At 45.2% G+C, this 21,909-nt stretch overlaps 1 protein-coding gene across 10 annotated transcripts in view; it reads right to left on the bottom strand.

The window, feature by feature from the left end:
• Positions 1-21,909, bottom strand: part of CLASRP (CLK4 associating serine/arginine rich protein) — an 893,416-nt gene that overhangs the window by 258,801 nt on the left and 612,706 nt on the right. For all 10 annotated transcript variants that reach the window (XM_086938423.1, XM_086938429.1, XM_086938425.1 and 7 more), the window contains 3 exons: positions 7,170-7,209; positions 4,137-4,197; positions 3,993-4,051 (listed from right to left, as the gene is read on the bottom strand). In XM_086938423.1, coding sequence (XP_086794549.1) covers positions 3,993-4,051; positions 4,137-4,197; positions 7,170-7,209 — 160 coding nt within the window. The remainder of the gene's footprint in view (positions 1-3,992; positions 4,052-4,136; positions 4,198-7,169; positions 7,210-21,909) is intronic.

The following is a 21,909-nucleotide window of genomic DNA, read 5'->3' as shown; positions in this document are numbered from 1 at the left end:
AAAGAATCCTCTATTGAAGGATGTTTGTGTATTGGCTTTGAAGGAAGCTGAATTGTCTGCTCCAGCTTGTTTGGAGCCTCCTCTGTAGAAGGAGCGACGAAAGGAGCCTCGCACTTGAGTGGACTGCAGAGCTCCCATAGACTTTGCTGTGTCAGTGTCTTTCTTCATTTTTTCAAGTGCTGTGACTACCTCTGGACCAAACAATTGTTGTTGTTTCAATGGCTGATATAAGATAGTAGTTCGCACTTATTGCATAAATCCTGAAATGTATAGCCACGGGTGACGTCTAAGGAGGACACTGGTGTTTATTGCTCTGGATGCAGTGTCTGCTACATCAAGTGCGCACTTGATGGAGGCATTTGATATAAGCTTACCCTCTTGTATGAGATAATTTGCTTGTGCCTTATATTGGTCAGGTAGATGTTGTAAGAGCTTCTCTAACTGATCATAGTGAGCCCTGTCGTATCTTGCGAGGAGGGCCTGTGTGTTAGCGAATCGCCATGTATTGCTAGCTTGGGCAGCTATTCTTTTCCCTGAAGCATCTATGATCTTTGATTCTTTATCAGGAGGTGGTGCTTCGCCTGATGTTTGGGAATTTTCTCTTTTCCTTGCGTTTGAAACTACTAGGGAGTCTAGGAGTAGCTGTCCTTTAATGTTGGCAGGGTCCCCAGGAGCCGCCCTGTACTTTTTTTCTATCCTTGAGTTTATGATTCTAGATCGTACAGGATCTTTAAACTCTTCTGGTGCATGCTTAATGACTCCTTTAATCATTGGCAGTATTTGCACACATTTTTGGGAGTGTTCAAAAGTGTCTAATAAAAAATCTTCCTCTGCCTCATCTGAAGGCATGGTGACATTGTGATAGATGGCAGCCCTATTAATTAAGTGTCCAAACCCAATATTGTCTTCTGGAGGAGAAGGTTTAGATGGATATGTATGGGGTCAGGAATATCTGGCACATCCTGTGGGATGGATACTCCCAGTCTGGTGAACCTGTTGGGTAGGGAAAATGGTCATCTTGGTCTCTCCCTCCCCCATGCTATACTCATCATCATCATCATCATCAAAATCTTGAGGAGGTGTATTTGGTGGAAAATGAGGAGGAGAATTTTGAGGTAAAATGTTTAAAGGTAGAGGAGGAGAAGGAGATACAGGAGAAGAAGGGTGCGTAGGAGATGTCCTCTTCCTGTGTGGTGTGGAAACATGTCCTGTTTCAGGATCAATGTAGATCCTTTTCTGTAAGGGATCTGGTTGGAAAAGCTCCTCTTCTTGAGGCACAGCCTTCGGCGACGATTCTTTCGGTTCCAAACCTGTTTGTTGCTTGTCTTTAGCCTTAGGAGCTGATGTTGAGTCCTTTGGCGTACATTTCAGCACTGAAGATATTCAGGTAGATTCATCATCGGCATGTTTTGAGAGTCTGTAATAGCGATTATTAAGGTATCGCTATTACAGACTCGCAAAACGGGATTCATGTAGAAATCGCAATATTTATTGCGATTCCTACAGCTTCCTTATTTGCGATTAGCTAATTGCTAATCGCAAATAAGGAATAACTCCCCATTCATTCCTATGGGCCTAAAGGCCCATAGGAATGAATGGGAAGACATATCAATGTGCGAATCGCTATTAGCGATTCGCATTTTGATTCTGCAATTTCAAGGGTGCAGGGGTGTCCAAAGGACACCCTGTTGCACCCCTGAAATGATATGGGATGCTGGTGTTACGCACACACATGTCCCAAGGACATGTGTGTGTGTAACATACAACTTAGAAAAATGCACTTAAGTGCATTTTTCTAAGTTTTCGCTATTTACCACGAGGTTTGACTTCGCGGTAAATAGCGGCCCCGGATTGCAAAATCGCAATTTTAAAATGGTTCATGCATTGCATATAAGGAATCGCAAATTGCGATTCCTTATATGCTATCGCAATTTGAGAATTCGCTATGATTTGCGAATTCTTATATTGCGAGAGCATGAACCATTGATGAATCCCAAATGCAATTTTTGCGGGCGCAAGCGGACGATTTTTGCGATTCGCACCGTTTGCGCTCGCAAAAATGCTTGATGAATCTACCTGATTGTCTTTGGAGCCGAAGCCTGTTTCGTGGACTTGGAAGCATCGGAAGCAGGCTTTGTCTGTTTAGGCATCAAGGGTATCGGCTTCAGAGTGGAAGCAGTTTTCGAGGCATCGGAAACCGGCTTCGTTGTTTTCGGAGCCATTTTGTCTCTCGGAGTCGACGGCTTCGGAGTGTGTTTCGGAACCGGGACTTCTTTTTATTTCGGTGCCGAGGGAGCAGGTGCTATTGGCACATGCGGTTTGCTCGGTATGGAGCTACCGGAAGGCTTCATTATTTTCTTTGGAGCTGGGCTCGATGGCGGGGCTTTCGAAGTGTTTTTTCGGTCTCGACTAGGCCCTGCAGGTAGAGTGTTGACCTTTGCCTTCGATTTTGGTGTTTGGACTGGGAAAGGGGCAGTGGTACTCATGCGTTGACCCGCAGGTATGGAGTCATCTGCCTCGGATACAATCTGGAGATCATCAGAATCTTCTTCTGGGACGCATGGACCTTCGAAGATATCCACCGGTTCCGGAGCTGATCTCTGCATGTTGCGTCGACGGGCCCTCCGATCTCGAATGGTCTTTTTCGATCGAAAGGATGCACAGGCTGTGCAGCTGGATTCGTCGTGTTCTGGCGACAAGCACAGGTTACAGAACTTGTGATGGTCACTGTGTGGACATTTTGCTCTACACTCGGGGCATCTTTTGAATGGCGTCCTTTCCATGAGGTGTAGGCCTCGCGGCGTGGGTAGGCCCAACGGCCCGCGTCGACGACCGGAATCGTAGGTGTTTGCTGAAGTTTGAAGAACATTTTTACGCTTCGAAGTACTTGTTTGACAACGGATTTATCGTACCGGTCGCCACAGGAAGAGGACGTTGGGAGCTGATACCAGTACTTAGGAAGAATTTTTAAGATGTAAGAAGGTTACACTCATGGATCTTAGGTGAATCAGCGAGGGACAAGGTTCTTGTTCTAATACATCAGGAGAGGTAGATATGGAATTGATGGAATTGAACTGAAATTCTAGTTCTAAATAACACTACTGATTGGAAGGAAACAACGCCCGATTGGGATATAGGAGAAGTTTGAATAAACGAAGTGGTGATATATAAGGATCTGTTATGGATGAGACAAGCTATTGGGTCATTACGTGATTCTGGGAACATCATAATATTGTTCTAAGCCCTGATGATGTCCCGGAGGGGACGAAACGCGTAGGGTGTAGCGATGGGATAATTTTTGCCATTTGAACAAATTTCCATGAATGACGGAAAATTGATTATACAATGCAAGTGGATGTTATGAAATAATCAAAAATAAAAAAGACTGTTGAATGAAATCATCTAGCAAGCCTGCTGAGAATTCTTGGTCTACTTTTGAATAAGCAGAAATGGTGCTAAAAATGTATTTGTTTACTTGGACACTCTTGGTTTTCATTGTTTATGATTTTTCAAGTGGTTGCTTGCAGTGGACCACTCCAAGTGGTAGTGTCACAACCTTTGTGGAAACAAGTGATATGGAGCTAGGATTAATCTATTAACACGTCTCACTGTGCACAAATGTACTCCCTCATCGCAGAGTTGAAGTTTCATACTTGAAAAGTAGATTTCGAACCGGAGCGGAATAGTTTCATCCGAACCCAGTGGTGGAAAAAAATAATCTAAGGATGGAGTCGATGCCCATGCGCACTATCGTCCAAGGGAGGAGTCACCTATCTAGTGACTTCAAAGACTTCTTCCAAGACGACAACAACAAGCAATCATCCGAGCCCAACACCAGGTGGCGATCTAATGCACAGTGTCATATCTGCAGCTTATATGCCTCGAACACAACTTTCCCTGCTGAACTTGGTCAGCTACACAGGATGTCCACATCCTACTGCAAATTCTCATGATACAGAGGTCTTTGAGATTAAAGACACAGAAAGTCTTACCTGTCGTTCGTGCTCCTGCTGCATCATCTTCTCCTGAGCTGCTCTTTTATCTGCCTTAACTGTAAAGACAGGCAGAAAAGTAGATTACGAATGCTGCAGTATTAGAACAAAGACTAGCAGATTCAAAGTAGTCTGTGGGCTTACACTGCTTGTTTAGGGCTTTCTGCATGCGCAGCTTTAGCTTTTCATGAGGTCTCAGCTTCAACTGGGGAAAAAAAATCAGAAGACTAAAGTGAAACATAGTCTGCTACCTCAATGTTTGGTTGGGAGGAGGAGGCAACAGTTGTGCAGGATATCTGCTGGAACTTTTCAGCTAAAAAAATATACAGTTTTCAGACAAAATCAAGCAACACTGCTGTTGACAATCATCACAGACCACACCCTTTTCCGACTATAAAAAAGCTTTCATTCAATACAAGCACACAATGCTCACCATTGCAACAGGAAAGTTCAGCCATTGTCATAGTTCTCTTTACAGTACGCACCTCTTCCATTAGTGGTAAGTATGAAAATACATTATCACCTTGGCTGCTATGGGTTTTCCCGCTGGGTGCTGCAATGTCAAGATCCCCATTATTCATGACAAAGCCAGCTCGTCATAAGCGCAGGGCAGGTAACACCCATGACGAGCTGGCTTTGTCATTAGCGTCGAAGGGGTTATATAAAAGGGTTTGAACACGTGAACAAAGCTATACCAGTGCTTCACAAAAACCCTTAAAATATGCTTTTATGAAGAATAATGCAGTCACACGCACAGCCAGACCGAATTCTGATGATGAAATTCTACATAATAATGGCTTGCTACATCAGCTAGTCATTTGACATTTTTCGGTGTGTAGGCCTATGGCCCTAAAACACTAGTACTCTAGCATTCTTTCAAGATTCGAATTACACTAATGAGTGACATTTTTGCCTGTAAGCAACAGCTATACGTATTGTTCAATTTCGAATAACCACAAGTTGTCAGGAACGCATGGACACTTCCGTTCTAGCCTCATACCTGCTGTCCGCCCTCAAAAACTAATCGTTGGAGCAAAACGGGCGAAAAGGCCGTTTTCAAAAAATTATGTTTGGGTGAGGATTCCTCCATAAAACGTCAAATTATACTTCTAGCTTACTATTTGTTTTAATTGTTAAAGCTATCTTTGTGGCCCTGAACTTTTAAAGCCAGGCTCACACCACCTACGGTAAATTAAAGCTTGTGATCTGGGCTCAGATGTCTCAATTGTGAGCTATTTTCCTTGGTGGTACAGTATACTTTTAATATTATTACCTATTAATTCGTAGAAATGTATGGCATAGCTGATAAGACTTTAAAATCAAATCATTTGATTCTAGATGATAAACTAGTCCTGTATCATCTATGTACAAACAAAGCCTTAAATTCACTAGTCACTATGCACACAAGGTGTGTATTAAGCAATATAGAATCACTCACACGCTCCAAAACACTAGGTTTGTGCATGTCTGCTGTAAGAATGCAAGACTTGGTAGTCAATCAGCATATCTGGGACAGCTTGCTCATCCTGGAAGACTTGGTGGATCAGCAACGGAAGAACGGACATGGGCAGATTGGCTGACTAGGAGAAATTCCTCTGCTGTAAGTCAAACCCCCTCCCCCCAGACTTTGGTCCACAATTTCCCTGTAGATGAACTTGAATGCCAAAAGAAGCGGATCCTGTAGCATTGGGAAATCTTGATTTTTCACCACAACCGGGCATCAATGTGGCAGCATCTTTGTAATTTTCCTCCTACCTTTTACTCATCATCCCTGTGCTTCTTTGGCTTGGAGAGCAATTGACTGCCAGTAAATAGGCTTAGATTCTGTCCTTGGCTCCTTCCTGTTCATTATACACGTTATTTCTTCAACATATCTGTTGGTTTAAATCCAGACCCCCAAATAATGGCTCCATTCCTTGCAGATACACTTCAAACATATACTTTAGGTGGCCTCTCTGCTAGCAAATACTAAATAGCCGTGCACAGCTAAGTTTTAACCTCAGCAAGACCTTTTCTAAGGCTCATTATCCAATGCCAGCAAAAACCATTCTATTGTTTCCTTCCAAAATAGGACTTCCCTCTCCCTTCCTTTTTCCAACATCTGTGGGATCTTTTTTACATTATCTTGCATGCCACCTTCACCATGCTTATATAGTTGGGGCTTTTTAAAGTTTATTACGTAAGCACTAACTTATTGGAGTTCCACAAATATTGACCTATCTGTAGGTTGTGGAGTTTATTTATTTTCCTTCAGCTAAACAATCATAGCTTTCTCTTGGTTGAGATGGTTGGAGTTGAAAACGTGGAAGCATTTGGATGACAGTGCATTTTTGGTTTAGCAGTACTTAAATGATGCCATGTTACTAAGTTACAAGCCTTTGTTATGTGTACGCATACCTTAGATTTTTCTCATGAGAACTAACTCAAATAAAGTTCATGTAAACAAAGTACTTTTTTGGGCTGAATGTTCTATCGTGCAGAACCACAGGCACTCTGCCCCCGTTCTAGAACAGGCTCACACCCCTACTTTTATTTGCAAGTTCACTCTGCCGGAATGCTGCAGTGCCCAGTGTATGGCGAAATGTCACATCAGTTCCATGTCAGTTTAAACATCTGTCTTAAGTATTAAACCAACTACGGCCAAAATCTCATGCTAGATGGAATAACAAGAATAGAAAGTTTAACACTGTACACACTGACCCAACCCACTCAACACCACCATCGGACAGCAGGCTGTCTGGATGTACGCATAAATCAATTGGCTTTGACTTAGAAAATGTTTTGAAACCTTGAAATACTTCCAAGTTCTGACCCATCCCCAAAGACCGAGACAAATAACACAGCAATTCTAGAACCTAGGGTTATATGCCATCAGGCAAGATTGGGCTTAACACTAGCAAACGAGGAACTCTAATTGGTCAAGATGTTGAGGCAATACAGGGTCGGTAAAACTGGACCTTTTGTTTCGAGTGTGTGCTATCCAAGTATTCCACCTGCCAGCATTTCTTGAAAAAAACAAACATCACATGGATATGTTTTCATGCAAGAGGTCTGTCCTCAAAATCAGGTGGGTGTTAAAGCATGTTTAAACTCATCATAGGCTGAAAGTCCGCAATCCAGTGTAACTGATTCTGTGAAGATGTGAATTAAATAGATGAGGTCTAAATTCTTACTGACTTTGGAAGCTCCAGTCTCCTTACAAGCAGCAGGTTCAGGCCTGTAGAAAGACAAGACAATGCATCACCGGCCAATACCAATTACATTCAAAATGAAATCTTTAAGCTGATGACACATAGATAAATGTTAAATAGATACACGTTACAATCTTCAAAACACAGTCTGGAAAGAAAATTAAACACTCTACAGAAAGCATGGGAGTAAGTGTCCCAAATGTTCAGCTCTGTTCAGCTTCTAGGGAAATCACAACTAGACCCTGAATTCCAAACTGAACAAAGACAGGCCGAGACCAGCTGCATGCATTTTTTTGGTGCGTGAAAACGAACAGCAATACTGTCCAAACATTGACTGTTTAGTAACTGATTAATTGTGAAGCTCAGAAAAGTCAAAACTTACAAACAGATAAGGTTTCCAGAATTGTTTACGTTAAGATCACAATGAACATCACAGGTGAAGAATGACGATTTTTGGAAGCACCTAAAGGGCATCCAAAATGGACTGCATGCAGGTCCTATACTCAGACAAAATTAATGAAGGGGCTGAAAAGGAACAGCAAGAAGAAAAATGCTACTTGCCAGTATGCATCTGTTCTTGGCATGTAGAGCTGCAGAGTTGCACACTGCTGCATATATCGCCATCTAGTGTTGGGCCCGGATGTTTGCACTTGTTTTTGTCCTGAAAAGTTCTTTGGAAGTCACGAGATAGGTGACTCCTCCTTTGGATCACATTGCGCATGGGCATCGGCTCCATCCTCAGATTGTTTTTCGCCATTAGGGAAATGATGGAGCTTTGCAAGAAAAGGAAGGATGTCCATGTAAGCTGTATCTAATTAAGATAATACTGGAACAGATAAAAGATAGCCGGGGAGGCGGTGGGCGTGTGCAACTCTGCAGCTCTACATGCCAAGAACAGATGCATACTAGTAAGTAGCATTTTCCGTTCCAGGCATATGAGCTGCAGATTACACACGGTTGCATAGATTATACAGCAGTACCCCCTCTTAGCGGTGACCATCAGTATCTGTTGCAGTAGTCTGAAATAGTGTTTTGAGTACAGCCTGGCCTACAGTAGCTTGTTGTTTAGTTTGCACATCTACACAATAGTGCTTTGTGAATGTGTGCGGTGTAGACCATGTAGCTACTTAGCAGAGGTCATCTAAGGGAATGTTCCCTAAAAATGCCATGGAAACCCCTATCTTTCTTGTAGAGTGGGCTTTAGGAGGAACATATAATGTACTTTTAGCTTTGTGGTAGCAGATTTGTATACATTTGACAATCCATCTGGCAATCCCAGATTTTGATATAGGGTTGCCTTTGTGTGGTGGTGAGAAAGACGCGAAAAGTTGTTTGGTCGTACGAAAGGGTTGTGTTCTCTCAGTGTAGTATAGTAACGCTCTGTTTACATCTAAGGTATGAAGAGCTCTTTCTGCGACTGTTTGTGGCTGCGAGAAAAAATAACGGGCAGTTCCACAGATTGAATGAGGTGGAAGGGAGAAATGCCTTTAGGAAGGAATTTAGGATTAGTACGGAGAACAACCTTATTATGATGCATTTACAGGAAAGGTTCTTGAATAGTTAGTGCTTGTAGTTCACTAACTCTCCGTAGAGAAGTAATAGCTACTAGGAACGCAACCTTCCATGTTAAGAATTGTAGTTCCCATTTATGTAAAGTTTCGAGGGGAGGTCCCATTAGCCGTGCTCTGGGAGGAATTATTCTTTTAAGGCCTTTCATAAAGGTTTTTATAGCAGGTACTCTGAAAAGAGATAGGTGCTGTCTATCTTGTCGATATGCTGCTATGGCAGTAAGATGCAGTCTAATAGACGTGTAGGCTAAGTTATATCTTTGGAGATGTAACTCGTGGCTGAATAGACACATCTAGGGGATTGATATTGTTGTTGTGACAATATATTACAAAAAGTTTCCACTTGGCTGCATAGCATGCTCTAGTGGTTGGACGTCTAGCTTCTTTTATGATGTTCATGCAGTCAGGAGGAAGGCTAAAGTAACCAAATTCTAGGACCTTAGGAGCCAGATGGCAAGGTTGAGCAGAGCTGGGTCCAAGTGTCTGATTTCTCCATTGTTCTGGGTTAAGAGGCATGGAGATAGGTATAGGTATAGTTTTTGGTGTGGTATTACAGAAAGTTCCAGAATTGTGGTGTACCACGGTTGTCTGGCCCACGTTGGAGCAACTAGGATGAGGGTTAGAGAATGTTGCTGTAGTTTGCGCACTACTAGCGGCATGAGTGGGAGAGGCGGAAAAGCGTACGCATATCTGCCTGACCAGTTCATCCGTGTCGCATTGCCTTTGGACAGTGGGTGTGGATATCTGGCGGCGAAGTTTAGGCATTTGGCGTTTTTGTGGGTGGCAAAGAGGTCTATCTGAGGTCGTCCTCACATCTGAAAGAACGGTTGAAGAACTTGTGGATGAAGTTCCCACTGGTGGATCTGTTGTGTTTGACGGATCAACAGATCTGCCATGGTGTTCTGTACTCCAGGAACATGTTGGGCTAAGAGGAATATGTTCTCAGGTATAGCCCACCGCCATATGTTCTGCGCTAGCTGAGAGAGTTGCAGGGAGTGTGTTCCGCCCTGTTTTTGTATGTAATACATGGCTGTCATGTTGTCCGTGCGGACTAATACAGTCTTGCCTGATATTTGCTTTTTGAATGCTTTCAAGGCTAGGAATATGGCTAGTAACTCCAGGTGGTTGATGTGGAGTAACTTTTGTTGTGGTGTACAACTGCCCTGCATGGTGTTGTGCAGTAGGTGAGCTCCCCAGCCGGAGAGCGATGCACCCGCTGTCAAGACGATTTGAGGAACGGTCGCCCTTCGGAAAGGTTTTTGGTGTTCCACCACTGCAGAGAGCGATGAGTACGACAGTCCACCAACACTAGATCTGTCAACTGACCTTGAGCCTGGTTCCATTGGCGTGCTAAGCACTTTTGAAGGGGACGCATTTGTAGTCTTGCAGGAGGCACTACAAATATGCAAGAGGCCATCATCCCTATGAGCTGCATGAACGCCCGAGCTGGAAGAGTGTGTTCCGGTTGAAATTTTGTGAGAAGAGCTTGCATGTTTGCTATTCTGACAGGAGCGGGATAAGCTGGCGCTTTTGAGGTATTTATTGTGGCACCGAGGTATTGTTGTATATGGGACGGTTGCAGATGGAACTTGGTGTGGTTTATTGTGAACCCCAAGTCGTGAAGTAGCTGGATAGTGGCGTGAGTGTGTTGTACACACTGGTTGTAAGAGCTGGCTTTTTTGAACCAGTCTAGATATGGGAAGACGTGACTGTGCTGTCTTCTTAAGTGCGCTGCCACTACTGCTAGGCACTTGGTGAATACCCTTGCTGCTGTTGTGACTCTGAATGTGAGTACTTTGAATTGATAGTGTTGACCGTCTATTACAAATCTGAGTGTCATGCTTTACCTTTACCCAGCCCGTTTTCTGAAGAGGAAGACTCACAATTGCCCCCTTACGTCTCCCCTGTTCTTTGCTTGCAGTCCCCGGGAGATTTGCAGTTCCAGGAAAGAGAAGGTCCCTTTAACAAGGACTACATACCCGATGACGTCATGACCCATGTGGGTGAATCACGTGATTGCCAAGGGGCGGATTCCTCCAACGCGGGGATATTTGAGGAATGGCCAGAGAACGAGTAAGAGGCAGCTTACGGGAGAGAACGCCTCGAGGACGCCGAAGACACCGGAAAAGACACACCTCCTACCCTTCAGCCGAATCGGACCCTCGACGTCAGAGGACCGGAGTTGGGAGCAGTGGATCCGACCGGGACAACGAGAAACTGGAGATATCGGCGCTAGCGGCTTCCAAGGATGGAACCGGAGTGCCTGCTGCCAAAGAGGGAGCCGGGCCCCTTCCGGCACTACGAGCCTGCTAGCCGCGCACCTGGGGTTGCGTGGCTCCCAGAGGTACGTGCCAGGGTACGCGGGTGGTTCACTAAGATGGACCGCTCCTAGAGGGCTCCACTGTGGGGTAGGGGAGGCGGATTAATGGTGCTTAAAAGCCAGTGCTAATGTGATGCAAACATTAGGGACCACGTGGTGACGGTACGGGTGCCCTCCCCTCACCCCCTTTCCCAACAAAACACTGTAGCAAAGAGAGGACAAAACCCTAAAACCTTTCTTTTTCCCTTTGCTTTTGTATATGGCTTCATGTTTGGGACCTCCACGCCACTATGTTTCCCTGACGAGAAAGAGAAGATGAAGGAAGCGTGAAAGACTGAGTACCCTCACCAGCCTTGAAAAGAAAGAAGCAGAGACTTAAAAATAGTAGACTGTTACCTCTTATACAAATAAATCCTATCTAAACCCTACAAACTTCTCTGGTCTCCATGTGTGTAACGACACTGAGATACTTCCTGTGAGCAGTGTGAATGGGAATGTGGAAGTAGGCGTCCGTGAGATCTAGAGTAGCAAGGAAGTCATTTTGTGAAAGAAGAAGAAGGACCTGCTGGAGTGTGAACATGTGGAAATGGTCCGACTGTATGTATATGTTTAGGGGTCTAAGGTCTAGAATAGGCCTGAGAGAGCTGTCCTTCTTTGGGATAAGAAAGTACAGGGAGTAAACTCCCTTGTTTTGTTGGTGCAGAGGAACTGGTTCCATTGCACTTTTTTGAAAGAGGGATATTACCTCTTACTTTAGCAGTAATAGATGCTCTTGTGACATTGGACCCTGTCTGGGTGGTATGTTTGGGGAGGGGGGGGGGGGGGTAGATGTTAGTTCAAGACAGTAACCTGATTTAATTATATGTCACACCCACCTGTCTGATGTGATGTTGTTCCAGACAGGAAGGAATTGTTGCAATCTTCCCCCCACTGGAGTGAAATGGTGAGGGGGAAGTGGAGGAAAGTCATTGGGTAGGGGTGGAGGCAGAGCGAGAGTTGTTAGTTTTGCCTCTGCCTTTGTTATTGTTACCCACGTAACCCCCTCTTTGGTAGCCCCGAGTAAAGGTGGATTGGCTAGGGGTTTTGTAAGAAGTGGAGGGGCTATCTGAGGAGTAGCCTCCCGTGTGGCCTCTGTAGGATGAGAGACGAAAGGAGCGTTTGGGAGCTTGCGACTGCAAGGCTCCCATAGATTTAGCTGTGTCGGTATCCTTTTTCATCTTTTCAAGGGATACATCAACATTAGGGCCAAATAGGTGTTGCTCATCGAATGGCTGATTGAGGATGGAACTCTGGACTTCGGGTTTGAAACCTGAAATACGTAGCCAGACATGCCTACGCAAAAGGAAGCTGTTAATTGCCCTTGAAGCAGTATCTGCTGCATCTAGGGCACAACGGATGGAGGTATTAGTGATAGATTTACCTTCTTGTATGAGTTCATTGGCCCTATTTTTGTATTTATCTTTGAGATGCTGCATTATGGATTCCAGCTCATCATAATGTGCCCTGTCGTACCTTGCTAACAGTGCTAGAGTATTTGCAATGCGCCATATGTTTGCTGCCTGTGACGCTGTTCGTTTGCCAGAGGCGTCAAGGAGTTTAGACTCCTTATCTGGTGGGGGGCTTCACCTGATGTTTGGGAATTGGCCCTTTTCCATGCATTGGAGACTACAAGGGAGTCTAGTGGTGCGGGCCCCTAATATAGACTGGATCTGTAGGGGCAGCCTTATATATTTTCTCGATTCAGGGGTTGAGAACTTGAGGCCTGACTGGATCTTTAAAACCTCTTGTGCATGCTTAATGACCCCCTTAAGCATGGGTAGAATTGAAGTGGACCTTTGTGTGGTGTTGAAAGTGCCCATTAAAAAATCTTCCTCCACTGTGTCTGTGTGTAGGTCATCCCCATGGTATTGGGCAGACATATGGACAAGTTGGTTAAAGCCTATTGTGTCCTCTGGAGGGATATATATCATCCTGGGGAACATAAGGGACGTCCGGGGTGTTATAATCATCCAATGGGTTAGGGGAGTGAGGAGGACTAGGGTTCCCTAATGGATCATCTGCACCTCCCCCTGGATCATCAGAATCGCTATCCACATCATCATCATCATGTCCAACTGGAGTAGGTGATGGTGTAGGAGAGTGATGGGGTGGGTGAGGCGGTGGAGGAGGAGGAGAAAGGATCCTTAATGGAGAGGTTGCAATGTCTCTTTTTAGGAGGAGGAGCCGGTACCGGTGCATCTAGTGGTCCCTTCTTGGAGCTAAGAGCCAATTGACCAGTCTTAGGCTCTTTCACAAGAGTATTTTGGGTAGGAACTGGTTGAAAAAGTTCCTCTGTATATGCCAGATCCTTCGGTGTCGAAGTTTTTGGTTCCGGAGGCTTTTTCAGCACCCACTGGGTAGCTGTTCTAGGTTCTTTTGGCTTGGAACCATGACCTTTTGCAGTGTCCTTGGCCGGCGGATCGTGTTGTTTTTTCAGTTCCGATGCCTTTTTCAGCTCTGAAACATGGGAGTCGGGGCCCTTAGGTGGCAGTTTTTTGGTTGGCTCGAGTGGGTTTTCGGCGTCGATAAGAGGGTGGCAGTCTTCGGTGCCGAGTGCTTGGATGTCGAAGCAGCGGTCGGCGTGGATGAGGAGGAATATTGCTTCTTTTTCGGTGTGGGTAGGTGTGTGTCAGCACCAGAGGTAGGCTGACTCGACCCGAGTCGCCTGAAGGGTTAGTAGGCTTCTCTATCGAGCCCAAAGGCGGGGCATGGGAAGCAGTCTCTCGGTGTGCACCCAGGCCAGAAGGAGAGGGTGTGATCGAAGCCTTTTTGAAGGGTGTCGAGGGAGGATCGGGCCGACGTGTGTACTTACGACCCGCTGTGCCCGAGTGATGTCCTTGACGCCTGAGTCTTCGGAGTAGCGTACGCCTTCTTCGGCCCGCTGCTGTTTTGGCACGTCGACACCCTCTTCAAAGAGGTCATTGGGGATCGAAGCTGACGAACGAGCCATGGTCCTTCGAGCTAGTCAGTCCCGAATTGTCTTTTTGGAGCGGAAGGAGGCACAAGCCGAACAGTCCCTGGCCTCATGCTCTGGTGAGAGGCAACGGTTGCCCACTTCATGGAGATCGGTGTGGGGAAACCTCGACCCACATTGAGGACACTTCTTGAATAGCGTCCTTTCCATGAGCCAGAAGATAAGGCCTAGGTAGGCCCGAAGGCCTTCGTCGATGACCGGAATGAAGTCTTCGAAGTTGTTGAGACTCGCGTCGAGAGGGAAATGCGTTCGAGACAATACCATCGGAAACGGGTGAGGGATTGCGCGCCGAACGAAAACTCGGTTCGAAACCGGAGCGCAGGAAACACATCCGATCCCGATGGTGGAAAAAAACAATCTGAGGATGGAGCCTATGCGCAATCTGAACCAAACGAGGAGTCACCTATCTCGTGACTTCTAAAGAACTTTTCAGGACAAAAACAAGTGCAAACATCCGGGCCCAACACTAGATGGCGATCTATGCAACAGTGTGTAATCTGCAGCTCATATGCCTCGAACATGCAATTTACTTCTCATCATACTCGTTGCTAGGGAGGAACGCTTCATTTGTAAGAACATTTCTTAGCTTAAACACTTACCCTTTGTCCTCCTTAGCCCTATAACTGCAATGTAAATTCAATCTGGGTGACAAAGGTTAATAAGCATACATTGGTTGTGGAATTTATATCAGATTATAGGGTTTCTATCTCTAGAAATGAATTGGAAAAATTTGACAGATCACAGGTTCAATGAAAATAATCACACTTCAAGGATAAGCTTTCCCGTATAAACACTCCATCCCTTGTAATATACAACTACAGCAAAACACTCTGCAGGTAATTTGTTCTTACTCTACTAGTAAGTCTTTTTTTGATAGAGACTTCTAGCTGCAGTGTCCTCACTGTTCTCTAAACTTCCCTAGCGTCGCAGGAGGTGCCCCTTGAGTGCCAACCTGAACTTAGGGGAACCTTGGGTCTAATCCCCCAAAAGTCCATTGCTAAAACGATTTACTTACCTGTAAACTCAACACTTTGTTACCCTCCATATGACTGTATGGTGGGTTTCCTCTGAAAAATCTGATGAGCAGTATCACTTACCTGATACTAAGGATACCTTAGTTCTAGAAATAAAATAACAATATAACAATTTTCTATACAAATATCTGGTCTGGATTCAGTCTGAGTGTGACATCATTTCCTGCCTAAGTGTGTACAGCAAATACTTAACACTACCTCCTGATAAGCCTGACTGCTCAACCACACTACCACAAAAGAGAGTAAGGTGTTATCTACTTTAGCCTCTGCTGTACCTCTGGGGAGCCACTGGACTCTGTGCACACTATACCTTACTTTGGTATAGTATATACAAAGCCAGCTTCCTACATGGTGGGTCTCAGGTAATGATCAAACTGGGAAATCTTGGACACCAAGCATGCAAAACAGCCATCGTTTCTCAACAAGGTTTGTGGAAGGTGTGAAAGGAAGCCTATGTCACAGCGCAACAGATCTCAGTCACAGGACCGCCCCTGGTTAGTACAGATGGTTAGATTTTGCCCTAGTGGAATTAGCCTTGATCCCACAGTGGTGGTTTCCATCTTGGCAATGGCATAGCACATCTTAATGGACAGACTTGTATATCGGGATAAAGTACTTTTGCTCTTGCTGACTATATACCCCACACAGCTGGTTATCAGACTGGATCTCCTTGATGCAGTCAATATAAAAACCCTCATGGGGTTCAGTCAGTTTAGGCCCTACTTCCCTTTGGTGGAATGCGGTTGAGGGTAAAAGATGGTAATGGGTTTCCCCAGGTGGAAAGTGGTCACCATCTTGGGAAAGAAAGCAGCTTAATCCTAAGGAGCAACTTGTTAAGGACGAAGCATGTGTCAACCTCAACTGTGGAGAGGCTCAAAAGGAGAACCCATCCAATAAAATCAACACCAGATTCAAGTCCCATTGAGGCATGACCAATGAGGAGGGTGAAAACATTTGTCATACCCTTCAAAATCTCATGATCAGGGATGTGAGCAGGCATGGTTAGTATGGAAGGCAGAGAAAGATTGACATGACTTTAATGTATTCCTTGTCTGTGCCTAAAGCACAACACTTTAACAGTGATAACACTAAGTGAAGCACCTCAAACAGGCGAGCCGTCAAAAGATCCACTGTATTCTTACTCATAGCCAACTCATAGCGAACAAATCCATTCCATCTTACAGAGAAAATAGTCTTGGTGAAGGGACGACAAGCTCAAAGGATCACATGAACCACATTCAGTGGAGGGTGGAGGGAGCTCAGGTGCCTCTTCTCAATCTTCAGGCATACCTTGGAAACTCTAGAGACTGGGGTGCAGTAGTTGCCCTTCTGACTGGTAGATGGGCTCCACCCTGAGAGGACGACAACGGTTGTCACAAAGAGAGGTCAAGAAGGCCCTTGCACCAGACACTTATCAAAAGTCCGGGAAATGAAAATGACTTGGGCACAGTCCTGAGGAACGTACCACACAGGGAAAAGATGTTCTGAATCACCTGCAGATGAAGATAACATTTTTAGTCTGCAAGATGATGCAGACTGCTGGCCCTAGTACTCAGAGAGCAAAACCATAAGGTTGGCATTCCACCAGATCCCATGCTGAGGTGCCCAAGCACACAATTCTGAACTACACAACAGACTCCACTTCTCCCTACAACGAAAAAACACGTACCTCAGGTGTGATTGTATGCAGGATCCGTATATGGAAATAAGTGCCTAGCAATTAGAGGGATGCAATTCAGCCTTCTGCTTCCAGCACCAAAAGAAACTGACCCACAGGACAGCACCCTGAACTTCTACGTGCAGCCGTAACTGTTCAAAATCTTGAGTTCAAGGATGAGATGAAGACCCCTATTCCTTCTTTGGAATTGGTTATTACAAAGAACAACACTGTTCATGCACAGGAAGCAATTCCACCTCTATTCTGCAGCAGTGCAGACACCCCCTGCTGCAGTATATGAAGTCGGTCTTCGAATGAAAGGACTGGTGGGGGGAATCTGGGGAGGTAGTGCATCAGTTGGAAGAGTAAGGCATTACTACTTTTCAATAACCAGTAGGATCCATTGTCAAGAAGTTATGACCTTCCAGGTCTGTAAAAAAGGAGGATACCCATCCTCCCACGGGTGGCACATGCTCCTTCAAGGGGAAGCTAAAGCAGCTTTCCAGGTGGGGTAAAGGTAGTGAAAGAGCAGGCCTTCTGCGCCTGCCTGTCGCTACCCTTGCCACTGCCTCTGTAATTTCAGAGCAGTGGTTTAATTTTTTTTTATTTTGATTGAATTTTCATAAAGCAAATAGCTCAAATACAAGTAACAGTACGGACCATTACACTACCGCATTCATCATCCAAGTATAATAAATGCATAATAACAGATTCTGCAAACTTTCATATATCGCATAAAGGAAAAGGAAGACATGTTCAGATAACAGTTAGACAGTTGGATTCACAGTTAAATAGCTAGTTAAATACTTCCAATAATCTTTAGGCCGGGATCGAGCAGACAATTCTTCTTCATATGTGTGTAAAGTATCTCGACATAGGACATGTCATAGATCCATTGCGTGATGCTGGGTGCAGTCTTACTCTCCCAGCACAAGGAGACCTTTCACCTAGCAAGCAAGAGTGCCACCATACAGAATTTGCGCTTCATAGCACGTACATTACCCAATATCCCCAGTAAACAGGTGCGAATATTGCAAGCAATATCAATCTCCACCATTTCTGCCAACAATGAGGTCACCTTCTCCCAATAATCCCGTACCTTTGGACAGTGCCACGCAAGGTGGACAAAATCTGCAATGTCCGGACGGAGGCCATACTTATAAAGTTTTGCAGGCGTATATATGTTTGATGTAAATATTTAAAATGTAAAATCCTTAAATTGCAGTTGGACGTTAACATTTGAGTTAGGGTACAAGCAGTCTGCCACTCCACCTCAGTAAGGGGGACATCTAGTACTGCATTCCATCTCTCCATTGCCTTGTGTGTAGTATAAGCAATTTCGCTCTCCGCCATAGTCTATAGGCGCGAGACTAAATGCGTGGTGTTTGGTGAGGACAAAATGAGCTGTAATGTATCTAATTGTGGTGGTTCAGTGGGGTAGCTGGGTTATAACTTCCTAATCGCCCCCTGGAGCCAGTGATAGGTGAAACGAAACATTAATGTCTGATTTTTAATATACGATAAATCTTGCGTCGTTTTGAACACCCCGTTATGATAGAGGTCTCTCAAGGTGTCTATTCCTACCTGGTGCAGTAGGTTCATACCAACCTCCTCACTTGTAACAGAAAGTTCAGGATGGGGATGTAGCGGTAGGGCTGGGGCATAAAGAGGCAACTTATTTGCTTGCTGTCCTAGTCTATGCCACGCTGTGTTAGTGGTGTCAATCGTGTTAATATCTTTAGCATGTAGCGGAGGTCGGTGATGCGTGATAATAGCTGTTAAAGGTGTAGGTAGGGAATCCCCTTCTTCTATGGCAGTGTGCGCCAAATATGGAATCTTGTGATACCAATAGGTGGCGTATTGTGCCTGAGCACATAAATAATATAATAGGAAATCAGGCACGCAGAGACCGCCCCTGGAGTATGGTAAGGATAAAATTTGCAGCTCAACACGCGCCTGCTTACCTGCCCAGATCAATTTGAGCACTACTGAGGCTGTTTGTCTGAACACTTCTCTGGGGGGGATCGGGATATTATTGAAAAGAAAAAGAAAGCAGTTTGGGTAGAATGACCATTTTTACAATTGCTATACGATCTGCTAGCGATAGTGGCAATTGTATCCAGCGATTTATTTTATCAACTAATGAGGAGAACACTCTACCATAGTTGGTTCTGATAACAATCTCAGGATCTCTATGATACTAGACACCGAGGTATTTTATGGGGTCAGTTTGCCATTCTAAGGGGAATTCTGTGGTATGCGGCAGGGTGGTGTCAGTCAGTGGAATAATAGAAGATTTCGACCAATTAATTTGGAGCCCAGAGTGCCTCCCGAATTTAATATATTCTCGCAACAGTGGGGCTAAGTTCTATTCGGGGTCACGTACATATAGTAACATATCATCTGTGTATAGCGAAATATGTAAGGGCCTACTCGGAAACTGCAAGGCGGATGATTGGTGTTTCTGTTAGACTTTACATGCTAGCGGCTCAAGGGCTAAGGCAAATAACAAAGGGGACAGAGGACACCCCTGCCTCGTCCCTCGCGCTATACTCATCGGGTCAGATACATAGCCATTCACTCGGACTTTAGCTACAGGCCGCGTGTATAATAATTGCACCCATTGAAGAAACATAGGAGGGAAACCCATCCTCCCGAGCACCGTCAGTAGATATGACCGTTCAATTGAATCAAAAGCCTTGGCGGCATCTAACATGACCGCCACTGCTTTAGTGCTAGGTATCAAATAATGGGAGAGCGCGAATAGCGTCTGGGTGTTATGCGTGGTAGCACTGGAGGGTATAAAACCGGACTGGTCTGGGAGGACCAGATTGGTCATAAGGGGTTGCAGTCTCATGGCAAGCACCTTGGCTAAAATTTTGGAGTCGACATTATTAACGATAGGGGCCTGTATGAGTCACAGAGGTCAGGGTCTTTTGCAGGTTTCAGAAGGGCAATCACCACTGCTTCCCGTAATGTTGGCGGGAGTATATTCTTCTCAAAGGCATCCTAGTACATCTCAACCAGATGAGGGGCAAGCAGTTCAGCATAAGTCTTGTAAAATTCGCAAGTGAACCTGTCCGGGCCCGGGGCGTTGCCGTTTGGTAACAAATTAATGACCCCTGTGACTTCCTCTACCGTGATTGGCAGCGAGAGATAGGACCTTTGCGTGTCTGAAAGCCACGCAATGGCCACATCCTCCAAATAATCCAAGACTTCCGCTGGGGACGCCGTGGGACGTGATTCATATAGCGCGCTATAGGTTTTTACAAACCCTTGCAAGATACCAGTCGTATCTGCACAGATGGAGCCATCTTCACCTCGTATTTGCAGAACTGTTTGGGAGCTACGACCTTCGCATATTTTTGATGCCAACACTCTGCCCGGTCTGCCTCCCTCTCCAAAAGCCCTAGCGGCGGGCGCTTGTAGATATATTTAGGTTCATCAGTAGAAAAGGATTGATAGTCAGTTAGCACTTGCCTCAGTTCCCCCAGTAAGGACAGGTTTTGTGTGTGTTCGTATTGATTCTCAAGTGACTTCAATCTAGCCTCGCAACGTGCCAGCTGCCCTCGGATACCATGTGCTGCAGATGTGTGTGTTGCCTCGCCAGATCCTGGATTCTGCGCCCTCCAGATGTCGTGTAATTGCATTTCAACCATGATGTCTAGAACCTTAGCTCACGCCTTCCTATGTGGTTCTGTGGTAGGTCCTGAGCGGCCTAAATGGTCATTTAGAACAAGGTTTAGGTCCCCTCCCCAAATCAACGTTCTGTCTAGCTCGTCGTGAAAATGTTGCCAAACCTCTGGTTAGAAATCAGGTGCATCAATGTTTGGACCATAGGTGTTGATGATCGCTACCCGTTGCCCTCGCAATATCCCTGTTAGTATGATATATCGACCTTGACTGTCCCTTATCATGCGCTCAACTTTGAAGCTTGTGCCTTTTTTCACCAAAATCGTGACCCCTCTGGAGTATGAGGAATATGTGGAATTGTGAGTCGATTCGGCCCACCTTCGGCCTATACTACTGTGTGTGTGTGGAGCGATGTGAGTCTCTTGTAATAACGCAATGTCAACCTGCCATCGATCAAAACACGCAAACACTTGTCTAATTTTCTTTGGATTTGTGAATCCACGGATATTCCATGTGAGCAGATTTAGGTGTAACCGGCCCGGTGTGGTGTTAGGCGTAGCGGTCATGGTCATTGGAGTAATAGCCATGGAAAATCGTGCTTGCAGTGTCCTCCCCTTGCGCGGACACTGTAGTGTGTTAGTGCAAGAATCTCAACACAATAAGTGCTTACAGCTTGGATCTCAGCATTGCATCTTAAGTGGTCTGGTCCGTTAAACTTATCTAACCCCCAATTCAACCTCCCCCCACCCACTTCAGCAACCCAATCTTGTCGAAGCCATACCCGTTATTTGACACCCTTTTGAACCATGAACTGTATGGGGAACACCCATGTGGAGGTCCGCCCAGGGTACACACCACCATCCAAGCTAATGGATGTGGACAGACCATAGTTATTAATACAGACTAAATCATCATGAACATTTTTGACTAGTATTGACAACATTGCAAATAGTACAATTAACAACATATCAGCTTCCCGTGTGTATTACAGTTTTAGATCAGGAAACACATGATATATCCTGTAAGACCACCTCCTCTCAACATAAGCGTCAGGTAATTGCGATCCAAATTCAGCGATAATCAGGGGGGTGCTACTGCAGCCAAGAAGCACAAAATCATATTATTTACAGCCCCAGGACAGTACATGGCGGTGAGAATGTTCTAGCAACCATGCCTAAAGTTCTCGGATCGTAAACTCCCCCAGCAGACAGCGCCAAGTGGTCATCTTAGAACCATAATTTTGCACAATCACTGTATATCAACTGTTCAGTGAGGCTGGGAACAAATCAAAACAGCACATGTACTAATGCTGAGAATAACAACCCCAACACCTTACAGGAGGGAGCCGGGATCAGTGCCACCAGCAGGAACTCAATAAAAGACTTAACGTACGATAGATAGGGTCTGGAAAATACATGCAAGTCCGTCATCTGCACAGCAGTCTTACAGCTATATGTCCCATTTTCCAGCCATCAGTGGGCTTCCTCCTCAAGCATCCAGC

Source organism: Lissotriton vulgaris, chromosome 9 (genome assembly GCF_964263255.1).
Source record: "Lissotriton vulgaris chromosome 9, aLisVul1.2, whole genome shotgun sequence".
In the NCBI taxonomy this organism is placed as follows: Eukaryota; Metazoa; Chordata; class Amphibia; order Caudata; family Salamandridae; genus Lissotriton; species Lissotriton vulgaris.
Note: the sequence above shows the minus strand (reverse complement) of the source record. Positions and strands in the feature narration are given on the sequence as shown.